The sequence below is a fragment of the Colletotrichum scovillei genome, assembly GCF_011075155.1.
Source record: "Colletotrichum scovillei strain TJNH1 chromosome Unknown Contig00006, whole genome shotgun sequence".
NCBI classification, from domain to species: domain Eukaryota; kingdom Fungi; phylum Ascomycota; class Sordariomycetes; order Glomerellales; family Glomerellaceae; genus Colletotrichum; species Colletotrichum scovillei.
The window spans coordinates 468311-489608 of NW_023336264.1; the positions used below are offsets into that span (position 1 = coordinate 468311).

Below are 21298 nucleotides of genomic sequence, written 5' to 3' on the forward strand. Positions count from 1 at the left end.
GGCTCCATCCCCGCCTGGTTCTTCCAAATGAAAAGAGCATTCTGTGCCTTGTAGTCCAGGATAATTTCTCGGTAGGTTGCATCCACCCCGTATTCCTCGCCCACTTCGGCAGAAATTCAATGGCTGTATTTGGCATGGTCGAGGCGATTCTGCTAAGCAGGCATGGCCGATCACTCCATGGGGTTCCGAGCAACATCGGCATGTCTCTTTAAAATCACGAGGTCAGTCAGTATGCCGTGCCTCAAGTTTTGCACGTACCTCCATGACTGCCATTTCCTCTAGAACGCGGCAGTGTTCTTTGGCTCTTTTTCTCACCGCCGCGCTGCTCGTGCCTCTCCATGTAATACATTGGAAAGAGAAACATGGCTGCTAGGAGTAACGCAACAGATATCCCAGCAACGAGGCCAAAGATGTCGGGGGACATGCCGAGATACTCATCTTTGCGCTGCTGTTGGCAAGGAGGGGTATGGCGGTACTGAGGTTTCCAAGACGTGGACATATTATCATCGGTTGCTCAAGGTAGAGCGGATTCTGGGATGAGAGAAACTGTACACTTGGATTCTCATGTGGAGTGGGCATGTAAAGCTCAAGTACGAAATCAGCGTCTTCCAACGCTTTGTGCGGAGAAGTAAAGGTCTCAGATCTTGACACCGTTTGCAGGTGTCTTGAGCGTTGAGTCTCGATGATGCGGATTGGGTTAGGCTGGCGATCATCCGTACGACTCAACGCTAAGCCACTCATCTCGAAGGTTGCGCTCGGCAAGATTGAGATCAAATGTCTACCTACCTAGTAGCTTGACAGAGGAGGGTAAACGTATGGTCGAAGACAAAGGCAAGTAAGTGTGATGTCATCATAGAGTGTGGCATGTTCAATCTCTGCCCCAAACAATCCAATCCAGATTCAACATAGGTGTACGATAAAGACTAGTTGATTGTTGTTGACTAACTGATAGAATGTAGGCAGTCGACATTACATCTATGGGACAATGCATTCTCCCAGATAATTAGACTGATTGCTGATGTTACTAAATTCCAGTCCACGGACTACGGCAGTCTCAAGGTTGATTGACTTAAGTACCCTCCATAGGCCTTTCAACCTCGTTGCATCGGCGAATATAGGCTCGATTATCCATAATCCACTCCCTATCCCTCCCAAAGAAGTAATAACGCGTGAATTCGTGCGCCCTTGGGTACCACTTGCACTCACTCGCCGTACCAGGGTCTTCGAGAGCTACTATGTCGCGATCGTTGGCCGCCTCGAACCAGCCCATCTTGTCGTCATTGACGATGCCGAAAATGAGGCCGTAGCAGATGACGGCATAGGACGACTGTGCCTGGATACGGAGGCGGGGTCGGCCCCAGGCCTCGTTGAAGAAGGCGTGGGCTTCTCTGATGCCTTTTGTGCCGTTTCCGCCGGTGGCAGCGATGCAGTTTGTCCAGTTGCGGGCTGGGTACCATTGGGCGTTGACGCTGGTGGCAGCGAGGCCGACGACGACTGCGATGATAGTTGATAGTTTCTGGAAGTGGTTAGTGGGTTAGTATCATAGCTTGTGGGTTGACAATCGAGAAGATAAAAGAGTCGGAACGTACCATTGTGCTTTGAATGCCTTCTTAGTTTCTTAGAGAAAGGGTGGTGCGTTTGGTAAAGGAGGAGAACTCTTGTTCTATAGCAATCTGTTCGTAAAGTAGGCAGAGTCAGAAGAACTGCCATCAGAGAACCTTGATAGGCCTGGCGAAAATTTAGATTCAGAGCTCTTGGGCGGTCCAGAACGACGTTGAACTTTGAGACTGCCATGTGCGATTCTTAGATTTGCGATGGGGCCACTATGCTTAGTCTACTTTCGAATTATCTCTAACGTCTAATCCTCTGTCGAAACTGAGGTCATGGCTAAAGATGGCCGATTCCCTACACACAGGAGCTTGATAGAACAACCAAATTCTGCCACCTTCTACCTAATCGACAACATCGGCCCCCTTTTGCCACGCAGTGTCAAAGTACTGGCTGTACCATGCCTCGATGTTCTTCGTATCATCAATCCAGACACCATGCTGCTCGTTGTACTCTGGATAAATATTGTCGCTTCCCACATACAGAAGCTGCCTATCCACACACACGATCTTACTGTGTTGGCCATACCGATTATCGTTCTGCATTATTCTCTTGCAATGAAGCCGGTCTTGGATAATCTCCGCAGCAGTGGTACCTGACGGCAGTTCTTGTGCGCCGAGAAGACCAGTCAGGATTTCCCGGAAGGTTTTCCACGAGTACGGATCTCCATAGCCTCCTCCGGCATCCTTCGTGGTGAGCAAGATGTGCATCCCGAAGCTCTTATCTTGCGGATGATTCTTGACAATATTGAGCAGACCCTTGCACATGGCCTGCATAACGTCGTAAGGGACCACGTACTCATCCCAGTCGAGGCCAAGTTTGGTGTTGAGCCACCCCTTGATGGCATTGGCGCCTGCGTTGCCTCGCAAGAATGGTTCCACAAAGATTTCCTGAGCGAGTGTAATGTTGCTCGTCGCATTCTCGATAGCGTGGAATCGCGCGGCTTTGCTTGCCCATACGGCGGGGCTGAGGCCGAACCGCTGCATGGCGGGGAGAATGGATTGATCACTCAACACATCGATGACGAGGTTCATCATCTTCAAGTCAGGAGTTGCGCCACTCGAAGGGTTGAAGCCTTTCGTGGTCTGCATGTACACCAATTGCATAAGAATGTCTCTGTACAATGATTCTGGTTAATGTTGATCTGTTGACGTTGCCCGATATTTAAAAGTACTTACTTGACTAAATTCAAGACCAGAATAGGGTATCGGTGTTTACCAGATCCAGGAAGACGATCGCCCACGTTACTGGTAGTTAAAACCGCTTGCGATCCAGAGTTCTTGACAGACTGCTTGGTGTCGCTAAAAAGTGGAACTGTGTCTGCCTGAAAGCTGTCTGCTCCTGTTGGAGTCGGCCCTGAGAGCTTGATGGAATGTCGGAACGAAGCATTGTCGTCGGAAGGAATATCGTTGAGGTAGCTACCCTCATGTTAGTGTCCGCTCATCATGTTTAGCTTAGATCCGACTTGCCTCCACAAAGCATCAGCATATCTGTGGGCTTCAATAGCTGCATCGCCTCTGACCTTGACCATAGAGTCAAAGGTCCCGACCTGGGTATCGCCATAGCTGTCCCACAGGTTCGCACCTCCCGTTGTCATCGTGGTGCCATTGACCGCCGTGACCTTTGCGTGATTCCAGCTGAGAGCTGGAAGCCCTTTACTCTCGGCGACTTGAGCGAGAGGTAACAGGCCATCGCTGACGAGAGTGGTGGCCAGGTCGATGACCCATGGATGGCCGGATAAAGCCGAGTTGCTCAAGTAGTTCTTGAGTTCGGTTTGAAGCTTCTTCACCCACGCCTCACTGCCTCCGGGCTGAAACTTGAAGTCGGGGTTGTAGAAGCCGATGTAAAGCTCTGCCTTAGGGTGCGTGATAGATGGCTGGTTGTTAGACCAGAAAATCTGCTTGTAGTCGTTCCACCCGGATCCGTTACTAGCGTCCTTGAACTGAGCTGCGGTGATGCCGTTGTCACCGCATAGTAGACGGATGACTGGCGTGACATCACTTGGAAGACCATTGACGAGCTTGTTCAGAGTTGGACTGATGCCCTGGGTGAAGAAAGTGGAGTTGAATGGTGCGAGGGTGAGTAAGTCGATGAACATGTACTTGGATCCATCTTGGCCGATCGATATGTTCTTTGAGGCCATGCCATTTACCAAAGCCTCGGAAACAGCAGCGGCGACGACGTTGGGAATTGGCGGTGATGTATTAGACCACTTGCCAAATGGAGTGGCGACGAAGAAGTCGAATGGGTCGCCAGGGTTGAAGCCGAGTTCGTTGGCTGTGTCATAGTGGAATGAAACTCCTTCTAACGAGTTCTTTGGGTCCAGGCTCGACAGATAGTCCCGGAGCTGTTCAAGTTTAGAAGAAGATGCCATTTTCTCGGACATCAGTCGTATGATCAATACTAAAGTGAGTAGGAACCTATCTCGAGAGAAGACTAACTCCTAGAATTGTTCAAATTCCACTGAGGAAGAGGGAAAATTGGCCACTTTATAGACACACTCTCAACCACAAGTCTACTAGCTTACCTTCAGGAGGGATTCAAGGGATGGAACCCAATGGCAGAAGATCATCGCTGAGCTATCGACTATGAGCCCAATTCTGGAGCATCATGGTCTTGCGTCTGGAAGAAAGTCCGCCTTGGCAAGGCAAGATGCATTTCCTTCTCAAACAACACGATCCTTCGAGTTCAGCTCAGCACACCAGTCTGACCTTTGAATCATCCAGAGTGTAAAAGCTGAGTAGCACTAGCATACAATTAGTTGAGCTCGCAAGACCATTGACAAATGTAATGTTCAAGGCAGCCATCTCGCACACTGGGAGAGGTTGCTAACGTGAAACCAGCTAGCCACAATCACAGTCATTCTTAGCCTCATTGGGTGCGGCTGAGTCCAGCTGTAGAAGCCTCAAAATATGTCTCGGAGACAACTGTACGACAGATGAGATCTGATTGGCCTCTATGAGTAGAGAAACGCCATTGTACATTAGTATAGTACCCTGCCGTGTGTATTTCCAGAGGACTCCATGAATCATGATGTCAAGCGACATTGAGACTAGAACTGCAAGTAAGATTCATGAGACATAATCAACCGACATACGAGTATAAGCGAAGTAAAGAATTGTTGAGTCAACAAGGCATTTTCTGCTCTAGAAACAACTGCCTGTGATTTATCTAATCCTACATTCGACAAGATCCAGCTATGCTCCTCCGTGTCCAGTAGGCCCCGAGTTCATCTCGACTGGAAAGAAGTTGAACAGATCCGTCGTGAGCACATCAAAGTTCAAGTCAGGGAACGGGTTCCCCACTGAGCCTGACATCGGCATGCTGTACTCTGTGATGGGTTCAGGTTGTGGCCGGTAAGCTCTGTTGCTGAAGAAGATCAAATCATCCGACGTTGTAGCCCTATTCTCCTCTAAGGATGGGAACTGTATGTTAGTCGGTAGACGATCATCGGTCCATGAGGGTGACGAGTCGGCAGAAGCGATGTCCAAGAACGCGCCTGTGGACTTGGCCGCGTTGATGGATTGTTCCACAGCCCACACGATGCGCTTGATGGAATGTATGGCGTTCGTCACTGGATCGTCTCCCACTAATGAGCGCAGACAAGATATCGCCATCTGAATGAACTCCAAGTTGTGGGGGTGCTTTGCCGGATGGCGCAAGCTGTCGTATAACAGAACAGCGCAGGAGGACTCGATGAAGAATGCATGGTATCGCCGAGTCTGAGAAGGGACAGGTTAGCTCGGTTTCCGGCGGCAATCACCCGTCGACGACTTACGTTGCATTCCTCAGGGCCACGAAGCATGTTCCAGGTAAAAGCGAGTGCATCCTGTGCAGCATCTGTGGCGTGTCTGCAAGCTTGCCGAAGCCAGATATCGCCTATCCCGCCGGATCCTTCCCCAGATTGCAGGGCAGCTTCAGCAATCAGAAAAGGGCGGAAGATGAGAAGAACAACATGAAAGTAGACTAAGTCACCAGAAGTTAGCAAGAAAATTGGACAAGACTTTGGGTCAAAGGTTAGTCGTACCGTTGTGTAGAAGAAGACTAGTTTCAGGATTCCATGCGTCTACCCGTTGTACGGAAGCTGCTGTACCCAAACCCCACTTCTCACCGTATTGCCGGACGTGACCATACAGCTTCTCGGCTTTCCCGTATAATTGACGCAGGGAGTCGGTACGTTTGTTGTATATCGACTCAATCGCTTCTTCAAGAATGTTGGCGAATTGGCAGAGTGCCATCAAAGTTGGTTGTCCGTCCGGATAAGGGCAAGATTCGAAGTCGGACTTCTGCATCGAACTGCGCCGTCCGACGACCAAGCTGAGCCAACTGTATGTCACGATATCAGAATGATGTGCACCAAGAAGCCGATCTATAGCCAATAAGGGGACTACTCACATTTCCAAGAAGTAAAGAGACCATAGCGTCACCAGTCTCCCCTGAACTTCTTCCTTTCTCGAAATTGCACTTGTGGTCCCTGCGTGCAGGCCCATGGACAGGGCTTTCCGTGTTGCGATGCCGCTATGTAAGTAAGCGGAGTTGGGACGACCCATATTTAGCTGATAATGAGCCATGAGAATCGAAAACTGTATCATTGGTAACGTGACAGAGTCCTCGTAAATTGCTGCTTCTTTTTTGGCGTGGATAAACAATGACTCTGCAGCGTCGGTCTGTGAGGTACTCAAGGCCCCCAATGCGAGAGCCGCAAGGAACACTGTCTTTCTTTGTGGTTGGAAGGTTGTCTCTGGGGTATAGTTGAATAAAGTCGGAACCATGTCGTCAAGCTCGGATGGGGTGAAAAAAGGTAAAGATGACAAGTGAGTTGTCTTGAAGTGCAAAACGAACTCTTCTGCCTGTAACAGGGACACCGGGCAGCTTGCAGGTTGAGCAGGCTCAACGTTGATCTTTAGTGGCATGCCAAAAAAGATGTTTCTCTGCATGAACATGTCCAACCCCGGTCCTCCCTCTTGGACATCTCTGGCATGGCTCTGGCCATACTGACCAGAAAGCAGACCTCGATGAATCTGTTGCAGGAAAGCAGAATTCGAAGAAGGTCCGTAGAAGAGTTGTGAACTGTCGGTAGACTTTGGTGCATGGTGAGCTGCGGCAACGCTGTGATAGACTTCAGTTTGTGCTACATGTTGCTGGAGTTCTTCTGCTGAACGTTGGGAAGCAGCTTCGTCCCGGCGAACCCGATCAGAGCCCGGGGTGGATACGCCGTGGCCAGTCTCGGCATTCGCTACCGTCACCGCGGCCCGTTTCGATGACAATCTCACGCGCGGTTTGAGACGATACACGCAATCGGATGGCTTGTTCTCACATTGCCGACAGGGTTTGTGACCGGAACACTTGATCTTGCGCCTGCGGCATGGTTCGCACGCCTTGGGAATCTTCCCTCCGAATTTGCTGTTAGACTGCATCCCGCTAACTCCGAGATACGCGACCCTTGGCCTCCCAATCGGAATAACAGGCTCAATGGAAAAGAAAGATATGAAGAGTCAGACACGGAAGTGATCTTAATTCCCCAAGTCCGAAAAGACTCGAATAATTATCTATGTTGCCGTTTTGCGGAAGTTGAATGGGTCAGAGAGGATGAGTTTGGTGAAAGCGGATGAGATGATGTCCTGACGTAATTCCGTAAATCCGAAACACCGTAAACCCGCCACCGACAACGCTAAAAAGGGGTCCACTGATCTTGACAGAATGAGATTCAGTGACTACAACATCCGGAACCAATATGCTGATGTTTCCTAAGTAAGTGTGGAGGCTGATTAGGAATTGATGATCGCACCGGGAGATTAAAGAGATCAGATTAGACTATAACTCAATTCAAGATGTGGCTTGCAACCTTGTTCAACCGTCTGACTGTTTGGTTCGTATTGCTATTGTAGTTCCAACCTGAACCTTGTTCTAGCCGCGATGACTTCAACAACAATCTACGACAGTGATCGAACTGTCCAGGCCGACGATAGTCTTCGAGACTTTGATCAGCCTCAGAAAGCATTGACTGTCACTTTCAAGGATTTGAGCATCGAGGTTCATGGACTTGGGGAAGACTATGGTTCAACATGTCTCTCCGTTCTGGCCGACTTACTTCCATTCGCCAAAAGCCAGACATCTCGAAGGGTAAGAGCTCGACTTTTGACCTCCGCTGGAAAGTTGATGCTAACATACGCAGCATATACTTCACGATGTGACGGGTCAGGTACAGCCGGGGGAAATGGTAAGCCAATGGGTGCAATTGCAATGCTGCTTTGTTCTAACATATCACTCAGCTATTAGTTCTCGGGCGACCGGGATCAGGCTGCACTTCTCTTCTCAAAGTGATATCTAATCAACGAAACGAGTTTCATCATGTCAGCGGTGACATAAGATACGGCAATCTCGGCCATAGAGGAGCACAACAGTTTCGCAACCAAGTGGTAATGAACACCGAAGGTATGGGAATTATACTCGCGAGCTAAGTTGTCAAAGTCTAACTTGAAAACCCGCCAGATGACTTACACTTCCCAACTTTGGAGGTGAAAAAGACCATCGACTTTGCGACGTCAAACAAGATACCTGGCTTATTGCCAGAGTCATCCACTAGTTCCAAAGATTATCTGTCACAGAAGACCGACGCCATTCTGGAATCCTTGTCAATCAGTCACACGAAGAACACAATGGTCGGGGATGAAGTCATTCGTGGGGTGTCCGGCGGAGAAAGAAAGCGAGTGTCAATCGCTGAGGTCATGGCTACTCAGGTATGAACGGATGAACATGGGTATCCCCGATGAACGCTCGTTGACCCCATACACAGGCTCCTGTTCAATGCTGGGACAACTCAACTCGAGGCTTAGACGCCAGCAATGCATTGGACTTTGCACGTGTCTTGCGCAAGATGGCCGACGAGGAGCACAAGTCCATTGTTGCAACTCTCTACCAAGCTGGAAACGGCATCTACGATCTCTTTGACAAAGTACTTGTGCTTGCTGAAGGGAGAGAGATCTACTACGGCCCCACAACCGAGGCTAGGCAATACTTCGAGGACATGGGCTTTGTGTGCACGCCGGGAGCAAACATCTCTGATTTCCTCACGTCAGTTTCGGTTCCTACGGAGCGACAAATACGCCCTGGATACGAAGATCAGATCCCGACAAGTCCGGCAGATTTCGAAGATGCGTACAAGACGAGCCCTCTTTTCGACAGGATGGTACAGCAGATGAACGCGGTGTCAGAAAAGTCTCTGTCGGATGAAGTAGAGAGTATCCTGAGACTTAGAGATGCAGAAAAGAACCGCTCACTGCCATTTCTATCTCGTCAAGGTAGCCCCTATCAGGTGTCATTCGCGAGCCAGATTGCAAACTGCATTAGAAGGTATCGTCAGCCTCCCTCCACACTTCGATCCCAAAGTCTAACTGAAATTAAAGACAGTTTCAAATAATCTGGGGAGACCGTTGGTCAAATGCATTACAGATTGCTTCTGCCCTCATCATGGCGCTGGTCACCGGAAGTCTTTTCTACAACCTCCCTTCCGACAGCACCTCCATCTTCACCCGGCCAGGCGCTCTCTTCTTTCCAATTCAACTCTTCGCCATGAACAAGATGTCCGAAACCACAGCATCCTTCATGGGACGCCGAATCATCTCAAGGCACAAGCGACTTGCTTTCCATCGGCCCGCAGCGTACGCTCTAGCTAACGCAGCAACCGATGTCCCGCTCGTCATTTTGGCATACTCCTTGTTTCAGTTGATCTACTACTTCATCGTGGGTTTCCAACGTGAGGCGGGCCACTTCTTCGCCAACTGGTTTATGCTCATTCTATGCACACTATGCTTTGCTTCCCTGTTTCGCATGATCGGAGCTTGGTGCAGGCATTTTGGGCTGGCTTCACAAATCACTGGGTGGATGACGATGGTTTTCATGGTCTATGCAGGTAAGTTTGCAATGATTCAATCACGGCGGATAGAAGCCTTCTAAGCACTCGCAGGATATCTCATTCCCGTACCGAGTATGCCTGTTTGGTTCCGTTGGATTTCGTGGCTGAACCCCGCAACATATACCTTCGAAGCTATCATGGCTAAGGAGATGGGAGATCTCACTCTGGACTGCGTTCAACCTCAGCTTATCCCCTTCGGATCTGCCTATGATGATGGCCAGTATCGCAGCTGCACAGTCAGGGGATCTACATCGGGATCGACAATCATCAACGGCGAAACCTACATGAATGCTCAATATTCGGTCTACAAGGCACATATTTGGCGCAACGCAGGGATTCTCATCGGATTCTGGATTTCCCTGGCACTTATGACCGCTGTCGGCTTCGAGATCAATCTGCATTCCGATTCTGGCTCGAAAGTGTTGTTCGACCGACGAAGCAAAAAGAAGGAGGCGGCCACAAAGGTAGACACGGAAAAGGCGGATGAGTCGGCTGCTTCCCATGATGTCTCTTACATGTCTCTTAGCAAGACGGTATTCACTTTCAAGGACATCAGCTACTTTGTTCGACACGAAGGGAAAGACCTTCAGCTCCTTCGCGGAGTCTCTGGCTACGTCAAGCCCGGTCAGCTGGTCGCGCTGATGGGTAGCTCCGGTGCTGGCAAGACGACCTTGATGGACGTTTTGGCACAGAGGAAAGACAGCGGCACGATCGAAGGCAGCATCATGGTCAATGGCAAGCCGCAAGGTATCAGCTTCCAGCGGACGACGGGCTACTGTGAGCAGAATGACGTCCACGAACCCACAGCTACAGTCTGGGAGAGTCTTTTGTTCTCGGCACGGCTGCGACAGAGCCACAAGATTCCAGATGAAGAGAAGCAAGACTATGTTCGAGGCATCATGGAGTTACTCGAGCTGACACCTCTTCAGCACGCCATTGTTGGAAGTGAGTTTCACACTATTGAACTTGAGTCCCTGGCACCTCTTTCGAAACCACGCGCTAATCAATTACTTTTTGCACAGCGCCTGGCGAGGGCCTCTCTATCGAGCAGCGGAAGCGTCTCACACTCGCAACGGAACTCGTGGCCAAGCCTTCTCTCCTTTTCCTCGACGAACCGACTTCCGGCTTGGATGGCCAGTCTGCTTACGAGATCTGTCGCTTCATGCGCAGGCTCGCAGCATCTGGACAGACCATTATTTGCACCATTCACCAGCCATCTGCAACTCTCTTCGATGCATTCGATGTGCTTCTCCTTTTGGCCCGCGGAGGACGTACGACTTACTTCGGACCAACCGGCAGAAACTCAGCTACAGTGATCGATTACTTCGCCCGCAATGGTGCCGCTTGCCCACCGCACGCGAATCCCGCCGAGCACATAGTCGATGTGGTGCAAGGCCGTTTTGGTACTGAGATCGATTGGCCGCAGACATGGCTTGATTCTGCAGAGAGACAAGCGGCTATCACGGAACTTGATGCTCTCAACTCTAACGTTGAGGAGAAGAAGGGCTCTGAGCCATCAACAACGGCCGAGGCCGTCGATGAGGATCAGCTTGCTGGATTCGCTACCCCAGTCGCATACCAGGTCTATCTCGTCACAAGCCGACAACTGGTCGCGCTGTGGCGCAACCCTGATTACGTCTGGAACAAGATTGGACTGCACATCACTAACGGACTCTTTGGAGGTTTCACTTATTGGATGTTGGGTGACGGTACCTTTGACCTTCAACTCAGGCTCATGGCCGTCTTCAACTTCGTGTTTGTTGCCCCCGGATGTATCAACCAGCTGCAGCCGCTCTTCATTCGGAACCGCGACGTCTTCGAGACTCGCGAGAAGAAGTCTAAGACTTACCATTGGTTTGCCTTTGTGGCGGCTCAATTGCTGTCAGAGACACCTGTGCTGATCGTGTGCGGAACACTGGCGTTTGTCACCTGGTATTTCACGGTTGGCTTCCCCACGGAGGCAAGGATTTCCGGGCAGGTCTACCTCCAAATGATCCGTAAGTTTTACGAAATCTCAATTGTGTGTAAGAATATCCTGCTAACCTGTGCTCATCCAGTCTATGAGTTCTTGTACACTTCACTGGGACAAGCCATTGCCGCTTACAGCCCCAACGCCTACTTCGCCGCGCTGGCCAACCCCATCATCATCGGCGCCGGTCTCATCAACTTTTGTGGTGTCGTTGTTCCATACTCGCAGATCACGGCTTTTTGGAGATACTGGCTCTACTGGCTTGATCCTTTCACCTACCTCATCCAAGGAATGCTGGAGCCTGTGGTCTGGGATGTCAAAGTTCACTGCAAGTCAAACGAGTTGACTCATATTCCACTTCCAGGTAACAGCACCTGCGGGGAGTATCTCGCCGGTTTTATCTCTTCTGAGCCGGGCTACGTTGTCGATCCGGGAAATCGCACCATGTGTGCATACTGTCCCTACAGCACTGGAGCGGACTACATGAGAACCATGAACATCAATGATTCCAGCTACGGGTGGAGAGGAGTAAGTAAACTATTGCATTTAGACATACCAAGGGATTCACGAATTCTAACTGTTGATTGCTATAGGTCGGTATCACAGCGCTCTTTTGCGTTTCGTCTTACGCCCTCGTCTTTCTGATGATGAAACTGCGGACCAAGACCACGAAAACTGCGAGCTGAGGATAAATTGTTAAGGTTCGAAGCTAGGCATACTAAGGAGAGGCAACAGCTATGATCACACCCGTGTTCGCTTCCGGCTTCCCCCAGCTGCCTTGCAACCCAGATAGAAGCCACGTCTTGAACGAATCGAGGTGCAATGAAAGCTGGGATAATGGGAATACTAGCGTCATAGCATTTTATATTATACTATCTTTTGAAAACTCCACGCTCCTGACCATCGATCTCTTCGGTTGCTACGTGATGGACAATACCATAGTCAGTACTCTATGGAACAGGCTTAGGTGCCGGAGTCGATCTCACCGGATACACCGGCTATTCTAAACTTGCATCTTCTCGGTAATGATTACCTTGACCACTGGGCTAAAGCCCAGATTGGTAAGAGTACGTTGAAACGTTCTTCAGCAAGTTCAACTGATTGGAAATTACCTTGACTTGTCCAAAGAGGTGGAGATGACTGGAAGTACTTCAGTATGGTTGGATCTGCAAACAGGATTATACCTTTTCCTACACAACCAGACTTTTCACCATTGGGCCGAATGGTTGCCGAGCAAAGTTGACAGCTGAAACTGAGTCTCTACGGCGACCCTGCTTTGAGAATCACATGCAGCGGTCAGTGTCAGTGCACCAGAAATGCACGTCTTACGATGAGTCCCATTTCTTTAGCAGCAATGTCGATCAGTGATACACATGTTGTTTAGCAGGCTTCGGTCATCTAAATGTTTTCTCCCCACATCCAAGGACTCCTTTGGACCAAAATAGTTACAAGATATCAATTTTCTATCTCAGCTCGATGATACAGGCTACCTCTTTCACATCACCTTTTCTGACGTGGGTTACCAACTCAGACCTGGACCTCAGTAGTTGTCTTAAATATCGCTTGAAATCAATTGTTCACGCATTATAAGAGGAAATAACTACCGGAAGCCCGCGGGCATCCGTATACCGTTCATTCCTCACGCGTGAGCTTTTCGAAAACGAGATTGGCCATTGCGATACTCATGACTTGCATGTAAAGCATGGGATGACCCTAGACTGGGAGCCCCACGCGGGGTTGAGCCGGTCGAAACGTCCGGTAGCTGCCGGGATGGCCATGGCTTCAAGTTCGGCCACGACCGCCAAGACCCTCAATAGGGCGCTTCGGCCACAATAATGACTAGTAATATCGTTTACAGAAGCAACATCGCTTTCAGTTTATGGACTTGATAGTTTGCCCACCAAAGTTTCGGTCGACTAGAAAGAGAGTTAGAAGTGGCAGGCGACTGCAGTGGCATATGCTATTAGTAATCGATCTCGAAAGCAATTTCCCAGCGACAGAGTTGCGGGTGGTGGAATGATGACAATCAAACAACTCGTCTTAAGGTAGCCCAATCGACCCTGTCAAACTTGTGCGGTGACTACTCTACTTCCACGCCCACCTCATGATATGATGATAGAAATCAGGTAGGAAAGCTGCTCGCCTCCCAGGCCCGGTGTAGCTAATTGTGACGAGTCAATGCTTCTGGGTCTTTTATGAACTGAATCGCAAGGCCAGCGTATGATTCGGTTGCTCCGGAAAGCCCTACTTAGAACAGACAAGATTACCTCAAACTGAGAGAGTACCATTCCATTCATCCGGAGACAATATCCCATTGTCTGAAGAAGTCGTACCCTGAATTTGTCGTACATGTAACGACAAAGCCATGTTGTCGCTTCGCTTTTGTGATCGTTATGCCGTGGGGCGAGATATTATGAGCTGCTTCGGTATGCCGCAGAATTCTGAAATGGTTTGTCATCTTGATGCAGAGAAAATGCTGCCATGGAAAGATATTTCTCCTGATTTTCAGAGTACCAAGTCGGTGATAAGTCAGAAACAGCTCCAGTGTCGCTCGGCGTTAGAGATTCGGAGTACGCGGTGTCGAAGGGGTGGAGTCTCTCGAAAAGACCTACATCATAGACACTCGGTATCCGAAATGTCTCTCTGTTTTCTGGAATGACCCCTCACATATGCATTGTTTGAATCCCGCGGAGTCGTTTCCGAGAAGCGCCGGAGCAGACGATCCGAAAGCCTTCTAGAACGCTTTCGGATCTGAACTAGCAAAGCTTTGTGCAATCAACGGGCGCACTCATCACAGCCTCTTGCGTCGTGGCGGTGTCTAATAAGCTTGGCCTGTACATAACAAAGGCCAGGTTTTGATTTGCACACCTGAGTCCGTCTGTTCCCTGGATTCAGGTTTTAGGAGAGGTTCGTTGCGATCTAGAAGCAAACCTTGGACAATGTAGAGCGCTCAGACATGCGAGGTTCCGTTCGGATTCGGAAAAAGGCAGTAGGTCCTTTTCATATCGCGCTGTGCACCTAGCGCTCAAAACATGGACCCAAATGACACTTTCCTGTTTTCCGGGAGAGCGAGGTCACGAACGACCTCTCCAGGTCCCTTAGATCTGGTCCCTTTCAACGTCTCATAACCGGCCACAGGGGACACCGTGCAGCATGATGTTTGTTAAAGTTTCGCCTTCTGTTGATCACTCCATGGCGCTAACAATGGTGTTGCGCCCCGACCCTGGCAACGTCCGACCACTCGACGAACTCTAAACGGAACTAGAGCGGCCGGGCGAGTCAGGGCCGGTGCGGGACGCCCCTTGTCGCAGGTCACCAATTGTCGTTGATGTCGTTTATCAGCAGCTTGGAGCCCTTTCAACTTCAAGTGGACGGCGAAGAGAAAAGATTTCTGCAGCTGCGAACATACGATCGGCCATCGAAAGCTTGCGTCTACATTTGTGAAGCGATGAGCCTCGCCATGTGGTTCACAGCTCACGTTGAGCAATTGAAGATACGATGAGTAACGCAACGGCTCTGACAGGGGCGTTTCCGCCCCCGCCTGGCGTCACACCGAATTTCGAGAACCCAAGGGACGCCGGGTGGATGTGGAATGTCGTGGGAATGAGTGTCCTGGCAGCGATTGCGACGCTGTTCTTTGGAATCAGGACATATGTGAAGTTCGCCATGGCGAGACCGTTTCTTCCAGACGATTGTATGTTGTACTTCAATCTTGTTTGGATGAGGTGGGAAAATAAACACTTGACTGACTTCCAACCCAGGGACTTGCGCTGTATCATATGTGAGACTCAATTGCATAGGACTGCGAATTGGCCATACTAACCCCCTCAGGCTTCGATAATGATATACGTTTCTACTGTGTTCGTGATGGCACACTATGGCGAGGGCTATCATGCGTGGGAGCTCACGAAAGAATCGTATCAAGAAGTGATGAAAGTAAGTTTGATAAGCCTAATACATCTTCAAGCGACATGGGCATGAACTAATGCAATGATCTTCAGTGGCTGTACGCCAGCTCCATTATCTACTGTCCGGCAGCGTACTTTACGAAGGTCACTTTACTCTTACTCGAAGCACGAGTCTTTGCCGTGCACGAGCGAGTTTCACGCGGGATCAAAGTCTTCATCATCACCCTACTCATCTGCTATATCCCAATTCAGATACTCAAGACTGTAATCTGCTTGCCGGTGTCAGCCTTCTGGAACCCCAAGACACCAAATCCGAGATGCTTGAATCAACGCAAAATTTTCATTGCGGATCTGAGTCTGGCCATCATCACAGACTTCTTCATCCTCGTGCTCCCGGTGCCATTGTTATGGGGGTTGCGTATGCCTTTGCGGAAGAAGCTGAAAGTTGCCGCGCTCCTTGGAGCTGGAGGTATCGCGACAGCTGTGACTGTCTATCGCATGTATCTCGTCGTTCAGTTCCTCACTTCGACAGATGTCACAGCGGACTTTGTTGTTTTGGACCTTATCACGTAAGCTATATCGCTTTCCCCCCATCACCCGCTTGATAGCTCAACAGTGTGTACTAGGGCACTCGAACTTGTCATTGGCGTCGTTTGTGCTTGTTTACCCTCGACCAACCTCCTCTACGAACGGGTACGAAAGGGAGAAGGAAAGCAGATGGGTCACCTGCCGCGAACTATAGGTGATCTCAAGAAAGGGAGCAGTTCAAGCTCATCTTACTGGCGCAGTATATTGCCGAATAAGCAACTGAAAATTACGCGCACAGCTGCTACTGTAGCAGAACGTACTGCAATAGGTCAAACGGGCCCCGCCAACTTCGATACCGAACTTGCGGTCCTCACTGGTCAACCAATGGGAATGAGGCCATTGACGGATGACACAGCCAGGAAATCGGAGCAGACTGCCGAAGACTGGACGTACAACCCAAGAGCAAATTCAATAGACGGGAGGAGGGAAGGATGGCTGGCACAGGGTGGCGAGAGCTCAGCACCAGGGTGTTCAGGGGACAGGGTACCCAACTGGCACAATCACAATATGGAGGCCAGAAAGTCTTGGGAAGCTGTGTGGGAGAAGGCAATACCTCCGGAGGGGCTATCCTCGATACCTGAAGATGACGGCCCTCCCCGACTGCAGCTAGCAGCACATCCACCACCAGACTGGGAGCACCTGACAAAGTAGACGTGCAGAAGCGATTCTATGGATTACTGCGAAAGATACCCCCATTCTTAATAAGGAAGGACATAACGCATCACGGTCGACCTGATGGGGTGCGTAGGAGAGCCACGGATGTGTAACGAAATTCGGAGGGCGATTGTGTAATGAGTAGAGTGCATAAAGCCTAGAGGCAGTGCCCGCATCCCACGATGCAAACTGAAGGGAGAATAATTACTACACAAATGATGCAGACAAGCAACGAGTCGAGAGTAAAAGCTGCAGGGACATTCAGATGAAGCTCGTGAAGGACGGTCTTGGTCGAGAACTCGATGTTTGCGACGCGGCAGAAAATATTATCTCTGAGTTCATGACAATGTAATGAACGTCAGAACTAACAGCTCGATGAAACTCCTGGATCAAATACTCAAGTTTTGTTGTCTGTCAGAGAAATATTCAAATTGTTGAGGCAATCTGAACTTTCCCAAACGCTGATGCAGCTTCCTGTTCTGATTTCTGAAGAAGGAGAGCCATGACAACACCTACTTTCAATGAGAACAAGCATCGGCTTTTGTAGAAATTCCTTTCGAGAATCGCCAGAGCCTTGACTTCTGTATGTCGTTGCATGTTCAATTTGAAGTCGTCTTAAAGTTGAGCAAGTTTTCTGTTTCGGAACTCGATCATCCCCATAAGCTCCGGATGGCCACACCTTATCTAGCGGGGACTTTACTGAAGTGGGGCCAATTTGGGCCGATGGGATAATAAGCCAAGTGAGTTGCCTCGAGAGTAAAGACTTAGATCGTAAAAGTGCTCGGATAGGAAAAAAGGACTTGGCCTAAGAATTTCAATGATTGAACTTTTGATTCTCAGTTTCCGATGAGTGAAAGACTTCTGGCCATTTGGAAGCCATTTGATGCCTTCCACAAATGTTCAGCGCGCGAGTAAGATATTTTCAAGTGAAGACATGTTTTGACGAGCAAGATCACTAGTGAGGTAATGATATGAGTTCATGTCAGATGAAAAATTGGTCGAAACTCCCTATGAGACTAAGAGAGGATAAACGAGGCTCCTCCACGTTTCCCAATTAAGTGTTGAAAGCTGAAATGCATCCGTACATGACCAGTTGAGGTTACTATATGCACTGACTGCACGTGGGCAGCAGCCACCGCACTTGAATTCGGAAAGAGCCGGCGAACAACACTTGGGCCATCAGGGTAGAATGATTTAGAAAGCGATTGGTGCGGAATTAAACGATCCATGAACAGATATAGTAAAGAGCTTGCTGATCTGGGGACGTTTGCGGGAGCTAGATAGACGATTCGACAACGGTCGATATCTCGCACAAACGTAATCTCTTGACGCCATCTATCAAATGATACATGATCAATCTTTTCGAGAAGGTGAAGAAATACAAAAAGACCAGAATGACGCCGTGACTTGGCGCTGCATGGTGGTGATGCCGGTACAATCTGCGGGAGTGTTACAACGGCGCGCTTGGCAAGCCTGCGGAAGGCGCCAGATACGATGCGCCAAGAGGCTTACAACGCCTCCTTTAAGGATGTTTGCCCGTATGGCAGTGCCTGTTGCCAAGTCCGGGCGGGTATGTAAGGAAATTTGCGGCGAAGGATGGTGGACTGCCGGGCCGGGGCTTCGGAGCCGCTGATTCGTGCGTCCAAGTACCGTGCGGGCCTGGTCAGATAGACACCTGCTTCTTTGGGCAGTAGTGCTCCGCATCGCGACATTGAAGCTCGTTGCTCCCACCTTCCAACCGCCGTTTCTTGACCTTCTGTTTCTAGCAGGACAAATGACAATAATCATGTTTTTGACTCGTAAAGCGGTGGAGAGATACCGCGAAGCCCGACGAAAGAATTGAGGGGAAGGAAAACGCCAAGTTGTGATGGGAAGAAGATAAAAGAATCGCGATGTCGCCCGTTCGATCAACAGAAGATCTTGCTCTGCACCTCTCCGCTCTTTAGGTTGTGAAGTGATCATCGTGGTTCAACTGTCAATTTATCCCTGCCGAAGACAACTCCCAGGACCCCTCCTGAACCACTCAAGATGAAGGCAATTACCTTGGCTACCTTGGCCGTTTCGGCGCTCCTCTCTGGAGCTTCGGCCAAGGAGATCGCACCCAGTGAACTCGTCTCTGAGATTTACGACAGCGGTGTCATCCACAAGGATCTCATGGCCCGTAAGAAGGTATTTGATACCAGCAGCTTTGCTTACAGCACTTGATCTAACCTTAGCAACTGATAGGCATCATGGGATCGCCAAAGAGAGGCTGGAGAGATGGAGTCGACCAAGTACACGAGCCGCCTCGCTGAGGAGGGCCCCGTTTCTTGCGTTAACGGTGTTGCCGAGGTCATCCCTGGCGATGCCAACAACACTTTTAAGTGCAACAAGGTCGACTTCTACGACTTCAAGAGCCACTCCGACCTTGGCTCTACCGCCGGCGAGGGATCTTCTTCCTGGGGTTGGACCAGCCCCGACGGTCGCGAGTTTGCCATTATTGCTCAGGCTGATGGTGCCGCCTTCGCTGAGATCACCTCTGCGGGCAAGCTCGTCTACCTCGGTCGCCTTCCGCAGTACTCTACCCAGTCCATCTGGCGTGAACTCCGTGGATACAAGAACTACGTCGTCATCGGCAGTGAGGCCTCCCGCCATGGTGTCCAGATCTTCGATCTGACCAAGGTAAGCTCATCAACATCGTCTTGCCTCAAGTCTCCAAAAATACTAACTGTTGGCGATAGCTGTTGGACATTGACCCCGCCAGCCCGGTCACCTTCAGCAACTCCCGTGACCTTACCGGCTACTGGAACGGCCTTCCCGCCGGCTCCACCCACAACATCGTCATCAACGAGGAGAAGCAGTACGCCGTTGCTGTCGGCGCCCAGCCTCGTTCCAGCGCCTGCCGCTCCGGGCTGATCTTCATTGACCTCAGCGACCCCGCCAACCCTACCTCCCCGGGTTGCGCCGCTGGTGACGGTTACGTCCACGATGCTCAGTGCCTCGTCTACCGTGGCCCTGATGAGAAGTACTTCGGCCGTGATATCTGCTACGGTTACAATGAGGACACTTTGACCATCTACGATGTCACCAACAAGAACGAGACCAACATCATTTCTCGCACCTCTTACGAGGGTGCTAGCTGTACGTTGACTTGTTTTGCCCCTCATTGAAAGCATGAACAAAGACTGATTACATATACAGACACCCACCAGGGTTGGGTCACCAACACAGAGTGGCAGGAGTACCTCGTCCTCGACGACGAGTACGATGAGGTTGATGCCACCGGTCCTGCTGCTAGCGGTTACCCAATTACCTACTTCTGGGATATCAGATCTCTTGAGGCTCCTAAGCAGACTGGCTACTACCGCAGCGAGGCTTACGGCATCGATCACAACCAGTTCGTCATCGACGGCCTTGCCTTCCAGAGCCACTACGGTGCCGGTCTCCGCATTCTCGACGTCTCCTCTCTTCCCGATGACCCCACCGGAGGCGGCGTTTCCGAGGTTGGATTCTTCGATATTTACCCCGAGAACGACAACGAGCCCCTTGGAGGATCCATTGACTTCGTCGGCACCTGGTCTCACTACCCTTACTTCAAGAGTGGCCACATTCTGATCAACACGATCGAGCGTGGCGCCTTCGTTGTGAAGCGCTCTGCATGAAGGATTCAAGCCTGAGGTTGGAATATACCTGCGTGTTTCCATGGTGGATTGTCAGAAAGCCATCTATATAGCAGTCCGCTGATTGGAGGCCTATCAGTAGGACGACTCAGCTTTAATGATAATGATGGAATAACATCGAGACAATGACATACATTTCTGAAATCGAGCAAGTGAGACTACACCTCCTGCGTCGCTCAGGTTCTCAATTCGTAGTTGATTTAGAACAGTGAAGTATCCCATCACTAATTGTGGACACTGAGCAGCATTATCTCGCTAAGAGATTTGAACTTGAGAAATCGCGCTTTGAAGTCAAAAAACTTTGCTCTTCACCACAACCGAACTCGCGCATTTGAAAACATAGTCCATGTTCATGAATTGTCCATGAAGTCCTGTTTTGAAATAATATCTACGTCTTAGAACATGTTGTATCATTAAGCATTTGGCGCAATAAAGCCTATATTCTACCCGAAACCTTGTTTTAATGACGGTCACCTGACCTTGTGATGCTTGAAGGTCTCAATAAAAAGGAAACTCTCATTCTTGTTTTGACTCCAATGCCCACGTCGGTATAATCAATCCACTACCATACGAAATGGATTATTGTACGTAGTAAAGAGGGGTTCATAGTTGGGAATCACTAACTTCAGTCTCTGTTCGGCCGGCCAAAAGGTCCGAGTGCCGCTATTCTGTCTTAGTCTGATGTGACCGTAGCAACACTGCCTTTTAGAGTTGCGACTACGAAACGCCACGAGTCATCAGTCAGCGCCAGATCAACGTCTGCGCGACCAGAGCGTTCCCCAAAAGCACCTCTTTAGGTCTAGTTGACATTACGGACAAGCGTTTTCTCGACCCCGACGCGCTCGTCACCCCAATCTCGGCATTTCAAAGTCTCATCTAAGAATGTTAGACTTCATGTCTCCTCCAAACCTCCTGTAGGGAAACGCGCCTGCATGTGGCTAAATGAGACGACAGCTTGAAAACCCGCCAACTTCATACACCCACAGCCTGCCGACGA

General features: G+C 50.0%; 7 protein-coding genes across 7 annotated transcripts; 3 read left to right on the forward strand and 4 right to left on the reverse strand.

Annotated features, from left to right (window-relative positions):
• Positions 1-1069: 1069 nt before the first annotated feature.
• HER10_EVM0010480 (uncharacterized protein) lies at positions 1070-1592 on the reverse strand (the record flags this gene model as incomplete). Its single annotated transcript, XM_035479938.1, has 2 exons — positions 1070-1516; positions 1590-1592. The coding sequence occupies 2 exons, from the start codon at positions 1590-1592 to the stop codon at positions 1070-1072; spliced, it is 450 nt and encodes a 149-aa protein (XP_035333250.1).
• Positions 1593-1952: 360 nt separating this feature from the next.
• On the reverse strand, positions 1953-2699 carry HER10_EVM0010513 (uncharacterized protein; the record flags this gene model as incomplete). The annotated part of the gene is made up of 1 exon (XM_035479970.1): positions 1953-2699. The coding sequence occupies one exon, from the start codon at positions 2697-2699 to the stop codon at positions 1953-1955; it is 747 nt and encodes a 248-aa protein (XP_035333257.1).
• Positions 2700-3037: 338 nt separating this feature from the next.
• HER10_EVM0001502 (uncharacterized protein) lies at positions 3038-3982 on the reverse strand (the record flags this gene model as incomplete). The annotated part of the gene is made up of 1 exon (XM_035471247.1): positions 3038-3982. The coding sequence occupies one exon, from the start codon at positions 3980-3982 to the stop codon at positions 3038-3040; it is 945 nt and encodes a 314-aa protein (XP_035332169.1).
• An 823-nt stretch (positions 3983-4805) lies between these two features.
• Positions 4806-7144, reverse strand: HER10_EVM0001597 (C6 zinc finger domain-containing protein; the record flags this gene model as incomplete). The annotated part of the gene is made up of 4 exons (XM_035471341.1): positions 6004-7144; positions 5636-5934; positions 5387-5574; positions 4806-5330 (listed from the first exon to the last, which is right to left on the reverse strand). The coding sequence occupies exons 1-4, from the start codon at positions 7023-7025 to the stop codon at positions 4806-4808; spliced, it is 2034 nt and encodes a 677-aa protein (XP_035332180.1). The 5' UTR covers positions 7026-7144.
• A 380-nt stretch (positions 7145-7524) lies between these two features.
• On the forward strand, positions 7525-12178 carry HER10_EVM0007946 (multidrug resistance protein CDR1; the record flags this gene model as incomplete). Its single annotated transcript, XM_035477484.1, has 10 exons — positions 7525-7731; positions 7784-7828; positions 7881-8043; positions 8101-8348; positions 8405-8961; positions 9015-9520; positions 9575-10468; positions 10546-11520; positions 11581-12020; positions 12086-12178. 10 exons carry the CDS (start codon positions 7525-7527, stop codon positions 12176-12178), a joined length of 4128 nt encoding a protein of 1375 aa, XP_035332945.1.
• A 2684-nt stretch (positions 12179-14862) lies between these two features.
• Positions 14863-16864, forward strand: HER10_EVM0000890 (uncharacterized protein). The gene is made up of 5 exons (XM_035470657.1): positions 14863-15186; positions 15254-15273; positions 15324-15428; positions 15494-15969; positions 16027-16864. Exons 1-5 carry the CDS (start codon positions 14991-14993, stop codon positions 16637-16639), a joined length of 1410 nt encoding a protein of 469 aa, XP_035332095.1. The 5' UTR covers positions 14863-14990; the 3' UTR covers positions 16640-16864.
• A 1806-nt stretch (positions 16865-18670) lies between these two features.
• On the forward strand, positions 18671-20283 carry HER10_EVM0012492 (uncharacterized protein; the record flags this gene model as incomplete). The annotated part of the gene is made up of 4 exons (XM_035481886.1): positions 18671-18811; positions 18869-19303; positions 19363-19753; positions 19823-20283. 4 exons carry the CDS (start codon positions 18671-18673, stop codon positions 20281-20283), a joined length of 1428 nt encoding a protein of 475 aa, XP_035333511.1.
• Positions 20284-21298: the final 1015 nt, after the last annotated feature.